Source organism: Ornithodoros turicata, chromosome 5 (assembly GCF_037126465.1).
Source record: "Ornithodoros turicata isolate Travis chromosome 5, ASM3712646v1, whole genome shotgun sequence".
Classification (NCBI taxonomy): Eukaryota; Metazoa; Arthropoda; class Arachnida; order Ixodida; family Argasidae; genus Ornithodoros; species Ornithodoros turicata.
In genome coordinates, this window is record NC_088205.1 from 12,318,500 (window position 1) to 12,330,521 (window position 12,022).

Genomic DNA, 12,022 nt, shown 5'->3' on the forward strand with positions numbered 1-12,022 from the left:
GAAGTTTTCGTTGTTCCGTTTATTTTTTAAGCTGGGTATGGCTTCCACAATTTTTCTACAGATTTCGCACGCATAAATGCGCCATCGTGCGCCACCGGAAGTTCGTTAGTTAGGTAGGCAACAAGCTATGTGCCTAAATGCGGGTCACGTTTTTCTGCACACACCCTGTACATACGTACTCGGAAATAAGTCGGCGATACCCTTTCTTCTTCTTCATCATCGAACTGGATGGTGTCTGGAGCTATGTGGTGTGCGATACCCTTTGTCATGTCACGCTGCGGCTTTGAGCTTGGCTTGCCCCGGACCCATGTCGCCTCTTCTTCCTTGTTCAGGTAGCAGCAGACTGCTGCCGCGTGCTTACATTTTCCCGCAATCCCCGCTTTACAGGTACACGACGTAACATGAACTGTTTACGGGCACTTGGACACCTGTGATGGAAAGGTACCGAAATCGAGTCAAATCAACTTTCAGTGCGTAAAATGTGCATTTCAGTAAAATGTGCATTCAACGTTTTTCTGATCAGGTATATCATTTTCATGTACAGTTTACATATATTACGTAAGATCACGCCGACTCACCTCCAACCGGACGTTATAAACCACGCTGTCCTTCACTTATTCCGAAATGCACTTAGGGTTGCCACCTTTCGTAGTGAAAAATACCGGCTGAGGGAGAGGAGTTGGAATAGAGGGAAAGGAGGAAATGTTCGCGGGAAAGGGAAAGTGGGTGAGGGGTGGAGAGTATACAGAGGGAGAGAAAGAAGGAACCAGCGTACTCGCTCAAGACAACAATGATAATAATAACGAATAACTAAGAAAACGACTGGTGACTACGGAGTTGGGTCTGTGCTCCAGATTTATTCAAGCTGTAGTGGAACGTTGAAAGGAAAACCCTGTAAAAGCCCCTATGAAAGGTGTTGAGCCACAAATACCGGCAAAAGGTTGCCGGTATCATCTTCCTACCGGCAACTGGCAGAGCGGGCAAATAACCGGCCGAGCCGGTATAATACCGGCCTGGTGGCAACCCTAAATGCACTTCGCTTTAACAACGATTTCGTTACCGTCGATGCTTCATCGACGCCGAAAACATGTTTGACTAATAACTCCTTCGAAAGGTGTGATTCTCTGAAAACATCGTCCAGGGCCTCCTGCTTTTCAAACCCACAAAGGATGCGATGCATTGCTTGCTTGCGCCAAAGCGAAACCAGCGAAACTGAAACACTCTTGAATGCGGACCAATATTTCGAAAAAATGGCTAGAAAGCAAGCGAGCTGGTGAAGATGACGCATAATGTAAAACCCCGAGACTATAGGGAACACGAAAGGACAGACACAACACGAGTTCTCACAGAGACTTCAGAGAGTCTTGAGACTTCGTGTTGTGTCTGTCCTTTCGTGTTCCCTAGACTCGGGGTTTTACATTATGCAGTGTTTAGATTTGCTCCCACATATGTGGCGCTGTCGTCCGCTGATCGCAACGCCGCCTGGCAGAGAGCTACAGGCCTATAAGTAGAGGTGAGTGCGGGTAAGCAAATTTGGACCCGCACTCGCACAGTACCCGCGCGTGTGTGACCCGCACCCGCAAGAATTTCATCTGGGCGACTCGCACCCGCAGTGGTGTCTGTATACCCGCATTGGGACCCGCAGGGGGAAGTGAGCGGTATACACGCGCTCGGCCGCCAGCTCGAATCCCCGTTTTCTTGTTCATCCTCTGGGTGAAGAAGACGACGATGCGGGCACTATACACTAGCCTTACCCCAAATCAATAGATGCGTTCCTTCTGTTCGTTATTGAACGTCCACTCGTCCACTTTACCGCTGTTTCTATTTTAAAACAATGGAAATTGTGTGTGTTGGCTACGTGTCTCGGACGGCTTCAATCGTGTCCCAATAAAACTGCAATTCAACAAAGAACCATATATGTCTGCATTAATAATCGAACTCGCCCTCCAGCACTTGCCTGCTGCAGTCTGGCACATGCATGGGTTTATACGCTGCTGAGCTCGCGTGTGACAGAGAGGGATCACTTAACGATGACAGATGAAAGTCACTGAAAAGGTTAGCCAGCTGTAGGACTCAAATTGAGGCTTTGTACGTATTTCTCCCTTCTATGTTGTTCCAGCCTCAGAACATCAGTTCTTTCAGGGATCACATAGTAGGCCATGGAGTGCGGGTAATGCGAGTATACCCGCATTTTACCAGCTACCCGCAGCGATCGTGAATTCCTACCCGCAAATCGTGACAATGTGCTGGTAACTGCGGGTACCCGCGTGTGTATACCCACACCAGAGCTCTGACCCACACTCGCGCTCAGCTCTACCTATAAGAACAAAGAAAAAAAATCACGTAAGCAGGGTAGTCTGCGCAGTTTCCTTGTCCTTTTTCACGTTTTATCTCTTCGCTTTTGACTAGGCCTGCTGGGCTCGCCGTTGTGGTAGGGATTCTAGGGAGTGCTTCTAGGGAGCTCCATGCGCGTCCTCCCTCCCTCTCCTCTGCTCTCCTCCTCCGCCGTCGTTGGCAGGGTGGTTCTTCCTAGTAAAGGAATCTTCCAGCAAGACGGTACCAAATGGTACCTGGGGCACATCTCTCTCTCTCTCCCTCTCTCTCTCTCACACACAAACAAACAAACAAAAATGAATTCAAATGTGTTCACTGAAAGATCACGGGAAGCACAGCCACCCTTTACATCAGAGCGCCAACTGGGCATAATACAGACAGCCAGAAAGACGGTGGATGGTGTTTCGGTTAGATTGCTCCAAATCAGTTTGGTGACGCCGTCGCCTTTACCTTCTTCGACTGTTTCTGGTGCCTCAGGTGTTGCCAACTTGTCGCATTCTAGTAGCACATGCCGAAGGGTTTCTATTCCTTTTCCGCACAGGTTGCACTTGTCCTGCCTCCTGTGTATTCGCGATGAAATTCCGGCCTCTCCCTGTGTTCACTGTAGCTCTTGAGGCTCAGTTTTTTCATTACGGTTCGTTTCCAATGCTCAATTTCGATGCCATTCATTTCATCATTGGCGATCTTCGTCCATTGTCGTTCGTTGCTGGCCTTGTGTCTTGTTGTTCTGTTACCTGTCATGTTGGTTTCATGCCGTTTTTAGCACGAAGTAGCGAATGTCTGTAGTCTGGAATAGTCTTTTTGCGATTGACGTTTCTGGCATGTAGATTAGTCTTTCTAAATAATGCATCTTAGATTTTGCACCTCGTGCCGAGAAAGTCGACCAGCCCATTTCCCCATGTACCGCAGCCGCCGCAAAGCCAGGTTCAGGTTCAGGTTCAGGCTCGCCTAATCCCTTTTGCATCAGGGCAGAAAATATTTTTCACAGGCGATAGAAGTAAAAAAGCGAGAAAGAAAGAAAAGACAGAAGAGAAGGAGAGAAAATGTAGCTGTAGTGGCTTCGTCTTGGGCACTGGCTAGATCTATGTGCTTGGCTCCTCAGGTGGATGTTTCGGTTTCAGTTCCTTGAGCTTCCGCTCGGTCGCTGCTTCCCATCTCTGCAGGAGTCGTTTAGTTTCCAGGATGATCGGTTCGTTGTCCTTCGAGGGTTCAAAGCCCAGGATGACCTCGATCGGTTGCGAGGGTCGTATGTCGTGAAGCGCTGGGCAAGATAATAGTATGTGTTCTAGGTCTTCGTTTTTCCGGTGTCGCAGAGGATGCACTTCGCGCTTTCTTTGCCAAAGAGCTCTGCGAGTCTTTGCCTTGTTAGCAGAGATCCACTGCGGGCTTGAAAGAAAAGTCCACTGTTTCTATCGCCCTGATAGAAGCGTTCCGGTGCTGGGGCGAGTTTGTTCCTGTTATATATATACATGCTCTTCCTTTTTGCTGTTTTGGCGATCCACTTGTCTTCTTCGATTACATTCATTTCTTTCGATATTATTCTGTTCCAGCTCCGTTCACTTGCAGCTTGCAGCGTTCCAGCTTGACACTACGGCAGGTGGCGCGCGTCTCATAAACAAAACGGGCGGGGGAGAGTAATGTAATGCGGCTGCAAGCAGGTCCCCCAAACTCACCTCGGAAAAGCGTGCAACGAAGAAGGCCGCCACTAGATACCCCACTGTTGCCGTTCCGGATCACTTAAGCGCGCTAAGTTTAGCGGCAAAGTGTTTTTGTTGTTTCTGCGAATGAATCTAGCCTCTATATGTCCAAATAAAACGCATATAACAACTTTCTGTGTCGTGTTTCACGTTTTGGTCCCGTTTTTAAACGTGTTGAGCGATCGGAAGGATCTAGTGCACGGCTGCGTGCATCACATAGCGTACCTGTCGTACCAGGCGCCGCCACTGGCGCCGTAGGCGCAGTCGTCCATTTCTCCTTCGGTGACTTGGCCTGGCTTGGACTGTGCTTCAACTGGATCTTTAGCGCGCTACAATCAAACGCAAGCCAACGTCTGGTAACAATGGGGTATCTAAGGGCGGCCTCCGGCATTGCACGCATCGGGATAGGAACAAATACATGGGAAAATGGCGACCTTGGGGGACCTGGCTGCAAGAAAACATTTCCCGATTTCCCTTCCAGTTGGTTGACGGCGTTTCAGGTTTCATTGGCGAGCGATCTACCTGACGATGTTGCTTGGCGGGGATCGTGAGTCCTCGAACGACTTCATGGGGAACTTTACATTTTACGCTGTCTCAGGGAATCCGCTTTATTCCGCGCGCATGTGCGCTTCATCCGTGGCGCGCTACAAATATCCCTTTTCAAAACGAGAGAAACGGACGTTGGGCTGTAAGCGTTTGCTGGAATTGAATATATATCATATATGGAAATCATTTGTGGTGGCCCGCAACTCTGCGACTGAGGCGTTGTCAATATTTTATACTCATTCAGTGTATATTTTTTACAAAGCAGAATGGGCAGTCATTTTATCCACTATGCGATAAAATGTGGATAAAATGGATAAAATAAAATAGGAAGTGGATAAAATAATCCACTTCCTATCCAAATTTTAACCACTTTGTATTCGTTGAGGCACACTTGAATAAGCGAAGTCATGCCCTGTTTGTTTGGAGCTCAGTTAACCGGAAAACTGCTTTTTTTTTTTAATCCGTAAGAGACAATAAATAAAACAGAAAATGAGAGGAAGATTGTCACGGCCTTGTTTGAATCACGCTCAGTTATTCCGAATTCACTATCTGTATGTAGACCTATGACATAAGAAATATTCTGGATGTACTTCAGTGTTTTCAAGGAAAATATTGACCACCGTGGAACTATCAACGGCCTCCTTGTAGGGAGCACATGGTCTTCATCGGTCACCGTTCTCCTCTGGATCCGCCACTGTTTTTGTCACGCCATAGATTGCCTAAATTCAACAACCTGGGTGTATCCCAGCCACTCACCTGATAATCAATTAGGGTTCTTCTCACCTCAGTTTAACTTCTATGTGACATGAGAACCTCTGTCTTGCAGACTTGTCAGAAGAAGTGGCGCTGGTGCAGAAGCTCGCCGAGCTGCAGGAGCGTCTGCGGCACGCCGAGATGATGAACCAGCAGCGATGGCAGGACATGGTGGCCCTACAGCGAGTGGTGCTTAACAACGAGACTTCCATTCTCGACCTGCAACTGCCCAGCATCTTCCACTTCCTGCCTCACCTGGCAAGTGACCCGGAGGCCTTTCGTCCCGCACTCAAGGTGTCCGCTGGGCGAACTGCCGGTACGAGTTCCCACCTTCTGCTATCCTTGGCAGCTGTGTGACGTGTTTGCCTAGTACAGTGTTTATGAGTGGTGGCCAGATAGGTTTCCACGATTTACTGTGAGTGAATGATGCCCTGTCGGCACATGTTTTGTCGTCCGTTGATGGAAATCATCTATCATCTAATCTTCATCTAATCTATCATCTGATCTATCATCTGATCTATCATCTGATCTATCATCTGATCTATCATCTGATCATCTCTGGACATTGCTTTAAGTGTGTATCATGTATTTCAGCTAGCATGGTACTAGGCATACCGACAGTGAAGCGTGAAGTCCAGAGCTACCTGATGGCGACGTTACATAACCTCATTGAGAACATGACTCCTCAGGAGAGGAACACTTGCCTCATCGTGGTCTTCATCGCGGAGGTATGTTGATGCCACCTCTTGCGTGATGTACTATAGGCTGTTCTGCAGACGATTTTCGAAGAGGCAGTAGGTGCAGTCATTGGCTGTCCATTTTTGAATTCGAAAAGAGCGAGTTCTTGGAGAACGTAGAATTGTTTCCTGGTAACGTTTCCGAAAGCATTATAAGCCTATCCCCAGATTCCTTTGGAGTGGCTGACGTCATGATGCTGATACCTGATCGACTGACAGCGATACGGAGTGGGAATCGGAGGTCTGTTACGATTCCCGAAAACTCCATAGTAACAAGAAAAGAGCAGTCATCCACTTACAAATAGGATTCGGAAGCCAGGGTCCCAAAATCCTGGGACCACAACGCAATACAGTAGAATCTCGATGATACGATCACGGATGATACGAATTTCGGGATGATACGAATTCTTTTCCGGTCCCGGCCGGAATGCCTATTCTTCTCATGTATTAGAGTTCGGATGATACGAACGCGTTATCTTGCCTTTACGGATGATACGAATGAGCCGAGGATGCGACAGAGGTCGTTCCCCCGTGACGCGAGAGCGCGCGAGTCATGCTGCTGCGTCTTTCGAAAAGGGAGGGCGATTCTCACCACGAACTCCCTTACATCATGTAGCGCAATGCAAGCAATGACTTTCCTTTTGGTGGTGGTGGTGGTGGAGATAAGATCAAAGGGATTGAACGGCCCGGAACCTTATCACCTTATCTCTGTTTTGACCTTTTTACCCCCCTCGCAACAATAAACCACAAAGCTGTGTGACATCGCTCTGGCGGAAAACAGCGACCAGAACACGTGGAGGGAACATATCAGGACAAGAAAGAACTGATCTTTCATATCAGGACAACTTGTGGCAACATTACGCGTCACCATTCCGCAAGTCGGCTTCACCTAACGCCTGCGTGCTTTAGGAGAAGCTCGCTTTAGACCACTGTCGCGCGACTCGCGGGTGAAAAGCACGTGCTACGTCTTTTGAATCATCTCGCGTATTTGGGCAGCATTGGCCAAAAACATTACACAAAAGCGTTACAACCGACCTCTTTCATTGACAGTAACGGAAAATGAACAGTCACTGTCTATTTTCTTGCCTCAATTTTTATGTTGGTTTAATTCGTTTAATACGAATTTTTTCCGCGACCCCGTGAGATTCGTATCATCGAGATTCTACTGTAGTTACTAAAAACCACCAAAAAAAGAGAAGACAAAAACGAAACAATTTTATTTACTTATTTCAAAAGTATAAGGTTTTCGTTAGTTTCTACAGAAAGAGGTCCTATAGTTGAGACTAGTTCTGGGATCTCGAGTTAATATCATATTATCAATTGGTAGGAAATGCGCACTGTATTGCTCTCTGCAATAGCATCGACGTGCAAGTGGAATGCTATCCCAGGATCCGCAGCTGGAAGTCCCGAGATCGTAAAAATGGCTCTGGCCAAAAACCCGAGCCCGGCCGGATAAAGCTTTCTTTTTTGCAGGCTTGGGCTGGGCTCGGGCCAGGCCTAGGCCTAAGAATGCGGCCCGTGCGGTTCTCTAGTCTGTACCCTACTTATAAAAACTCCTGAGTGTCCACCTGTGCTCACCATAGATTGCTCACAGTAGAGAGTTGCCTTCTTGGCAAGTTATAGCCATTGCTTGCAGTCTAGCTTTCTCGAAGGATGCCCATGGTGTGTTGACAGAAATATTTTAGAAATGGCACTCTAACTAACTTGTTAAAAAAAGAGGTGATACCTGTATTGCGTGCATGTATCTTATCTCCTGTTACAGTTTGTCTGAGCTTACAGCATTACTATATAAACTGCTGTACATAATTTTGCCTTTGTACTTTTGCTTTGTGGGAATATCGTTGCCCAATTTCTTCATATGCTTCATGTTAATTGTTGTTTCATTGCAGGTAGATAAGGAGTTTGTCACAAAACAAGCAACAGAAATTCAAGAAGAGTGAGTATTGTTTTGCAAGTATTTTTCTACGTCGTTTGTGTACCAAAGGAAAGCATATCCGTTCTGCCATACCTGACACAATGCTGTGCATTGATAAATACTGACCTGTTGGCAAATTTCAAAGTAATATGTTTCCTGCCATGTTTTGCACATATCTCCCAGGTGCTCTTGAGAGCATCCTGTTTTTTCCCCTCTTTTGTACCCTGCTATTTTGTCTGTATTAATCTTAGCAATATTTAGTATGCAGAGATCCAAGCCCCCTCTCAAATTACTGAAGCTGCACAGACACAGAACTGTTGTTTCTTCAAGGAGGCTGTTCAATCATTGGAGCTGGTTATGTGCTTAGGTTTACAGAATATGTGGAATCTGGCCTCCTCGAAGTGATATCGCCTCCAGCATCATTTTATCCTGACATGGACAAGCTGAAGCAAACACTTGGGGACCCATTGGAGCGTGTCAAGTATGTTGAGTATATCATTATCAGTATCAGTATGGCAAACACCATCTAGATGCAGAAAGCCTGCTTACTTGTTGACGTGATGTAACAACTAAGAGTCAGCCAAATAGGATAGTGTTTTCAACGACCGCATAGCCAATCACGAACGTGCTTTCAGCAGGCGTAACCGTGACGACGAGCCACCGTCTGCTTCACGGACACCAACTGTCGTCTGCGAGCAGTAAACGTCCCCCGTACTAAATATGAAAACAAAATAAAGTGCAACGTGGTCCCGTATATTGATGGTTACATAACACATGGTTCTAAAAAATCAGTCTTGAGAGCAATATCGACTGATTTTTTGGAAAGCGTGTTTTACTTTTAGTCCACAGATTGAAATTTGTGAAGTTAGCTGAAATTGTGCGAGTTTCACAGAAAGGCGAACCGCGGTAGCAGACGAATTCTGGCTTTATATGCCGATGTAGCGAAGGAGGGAGAGGAGGCAATAAGCAGGCCTTCTGTATCTACGTGGCGTTGGTATATAACAAACACTTGGTGCTTTGTAGTAATAATAATGGAAATCAATAACATATTCATTCGGACATAATAGTTAGAAGTATCCTAGTCGGCACTAATCTTTTGTGTCGAATGTGTTGCTTCACATATTTTTAGGCTTTACTTGATGCAGTTTTGGTTTTGCTTCTCTACATGTGAAACTTGAAATGTGATATCGAAATGTGTTTCAGGTGGCGAACCAAGCAGACGCTAGACTTTGCCTACCTCATGATGTATGCCCAGGGAAAAGGAACGTTCTATGTACAGGTAAGGCATATTGATACATTGGCACTTGCAGGCTGCCATTGTACATGTTGCAAGCGTTGCAAAATGGTATGTCATAATATCCAGCAAGAAGGATACTGCATTTATTTGAGACAATTGATGTTCTGAGGCTGGAGCACATAGAAAGGACAAATACATACAAGGCCTCAAGTGCCTAAGAAATTGATGATGAATGATGGAAGTCACTGAACAGCTGGCTAACCTTTTCAGTGACTTTCATCTTTCATCATGCATTTATTTATTTAACTATAGTTTGAACACCAAAATGGTAGTTTCCCTGTATAGTTTTACTGTTACCTTCCTACACAATGGTAGAATTTGGGTATTAGGGAGCATTCAGTGGCAAGAAATACGTACTTCATGCGAGCAAAGGGCGCATTTTACCTGTGGTGTGCAAGAATAATAAATTACCTATAACTGAGAAAAACGTTGTTTTTCAGTGGAGTACGCGTGGGGCCTTCTGTTTATGGTAGGCCTCGGTAAAAACCTGTGCTTGCCCCCGGGTCATCGTCACCTGGGTGAAAAAAAGAAAAAAGCGGAAACAAGCTTCCCAAACTGCAAACCGTACCACACCAATACAGGGAATGGGGAACGCTATGCACTGCACATAGATTTTTTCTTTCTCTGGGCTAGGTGGCGTGAGTGAGCAGCAACGTCAGTGCCCCAAAATATGCTACGCGCAGTAGCCTAGCAGACGGCGAGACATTTGCTCTTGGCAAGGTGCACTGTTTTTTTTTTTTTCTGTGGATTTCCTACAGGTTTTGTAGCTTTCCTTGGCACCATGCCACTTGAAACACCATGCATGCAGAACCCTCTGAAGTTACTATCTACTTCGCATTCCGCGGCCACTTGGGCCCGAAATGGTGCTGTGCAAACTTTGCCACGACAGCCCTACACAGCACAGCCCCTCAGCATCTCGTGATAACGCGAAATGCGAGCAGCGCTTCTTTTTTTCTTTTTTAACTAATCACCCAAAAATCTGTTTTCCCACCTGACATTGCCCAATATTCCGCTATTTTACGGCTCCTGAAATAAAACCTGATTTTTACCTTCCCCAGTTTTCAAAAAAATATAAAACCCCAAAATACAGTAGGTCTAAGTACACCTGAGGATTCTCGTCAATGAAACAATCATTTGTGCGTAAAACAAAACGTCTGCTCTTTGCCACAGCTAGAAGATGACATCCTTAGTAAGCCGGGATACATTCGGAAGATGAGCGAGTACGCGTACAAGCAAGTTAGCCTTAAAAAGGACTGGCTCATCCTGGATTTCTGTCAGCTAGGATTTATAGGTACGTGTTGGACAGTTAATCGCTTTTGTGTTACAGATTTGACCTGTATTTGCAGGAAAAATGTTTAAATGTGTGGACCTGTCAAAGTTCATTGTGTTCTTCCTAATATTTCACAATGACAAGCCAGTCGACTGGTTGTTGGACCACATGGTGCAAACAAAGGTGTGCCGGTTTGACAAGGATATTGTAAGTATCGTTTCAAAGTCGTGCACCCATAGAGGGTGTGAACATGTAACACTTAATTCAGCACATTTCTAGTCAAGCACATAATGCAGCGTAGACTGTTTAAAGTTGTTGACGGAAGTATATCCTTTGAAGCAGCCGTGATTTGAGTTTGAGGGGTTTCAAAGAAAATCACACATTAAAAAAAAAATCGAAGTCAAACGATTGAACGGAAGTTTGAAATGTTTGTACATGCATTATGTACATCCACATATCCATTCTTGAAATGTGACAAGTTTCGGTTAATGGCATGAATAAACATGCCAATATCTGCTTATACGTAGAAAATGAAGCAAAAGCTCATCTTGCCAATGCACATGAAGCAACCACAAAAACTATGGAAAAATGTGCATCAATTGCTAATATCACACAATAAAAATGCTGTTCATATCAGTTGAAGCAGACTTGAACTATTGGGCTTATCATCAAGGCCATCATATCACAGCAAATAGGAACAGTATTTGTTGAGCAGTAGCAGCTCTGTCAATGCTTGCTCCTAAACTGACATTGAACCACGCAAACCTGTTCAAATCTGTGCAAGTTTGAAATTTTTGAACTTTTTGAACCGTAAGGTTCAACCACAAACTTCATGGTTCAAAGAGAGTTTGCGACATCCCTGGTTAACTTGTGATGAGCCTTATCCCATTGTCCGCCTCCCCCCAGGTGAACATTGTTTGTCCCTTGCCATCCGACACTTTTTTTCTTTTTTCCGCAATTTATTTGTCCTGCTTGGTTATGGTGATCAGTTTGATCAGCTCTTCCCCATCCTTTGCGAAACAGAAAGACTGTAAAAAGAGAAAGGACCAAGTGTGGATCCACTACAAGCCATCACTCTTCCAACATGTGGGCACCCATTCTTCGCTAAAGGGCAAAGTGCAGAAGCTCAAGGTTATTACAATTTTTTTAGTAATGAGCATTATATAGTTTCTTACTGCGTGTCATGAATGCAGGACCATCAGTTCGGCAAATTGTCTCTCTTTGTGGTTCACCACAATCCACCCGCCGAAGTGAGCACCACGCTTAAGGTGTACAAGGCGTACAACATCGTTCGAGCGTACAAAGGGGACAATTTCTTTTGGAGCCTTTTGCCGCAGAAGGGAGACAATGTCACCTTCCGCTTCACTCCCCCTATAAGAATTGAAAGGTAAGAAAACAGGACGCTTTTCATTAGGCTAAAACTGGAGGAAGTGTGTGGGTTTTGAACGGGCTACATGGCATACAAAATATAGG

General features: G+C 45.5%; 1 protein-coding gene across 1 annotated transcript in view; it reads left to right on the forward strand.

The window, feature by feature from the left end:
* Positions 1-12,022, forward strand: part of LOC135394030 (alpha-1,3-mannosyl-glycoprotein 4-beta-N-acetylglucosaminyltransferase B-like) — a 44,260-nt gene that overhangs the window by 26,346 nt on the left and 5,892 nt on the right. The window contains exons 2-10 of the mRNA XM_064624458.1: positions 5,404-5,646; positions 5,925-6,058; positions 7,957-8,003; positions 8,350-8,463; positions 9,186-9,261; positions 10,450-10,570; positions 10,626-10,756; positions 11,573-11,680; positions 11,743-11,936. Of these exons, the coding sequence (XP_064480528.1) occupies positions 5,404-5,646; positions 5,925-6,058; positions 7,957-8,003; positions 8,350-8,463; positions 9,186-9,261; positions 10,450-10,570; positions 10,626-10,756; positions 11,573-11,680; positions 11,743-11,936 (1,168 nt within the window). The remainder of the gene's footprint in view (positions 1-5,403; positions 5,647-5,924; positions 6,059-7,956; positions 8,004-8,349; positions 8,464-9,185; positions 9,262-10,449; positions 10,571-10,625; positions 10,757-11,572; positions 11,681-11,742; positions 11,937-12,022) is intronic.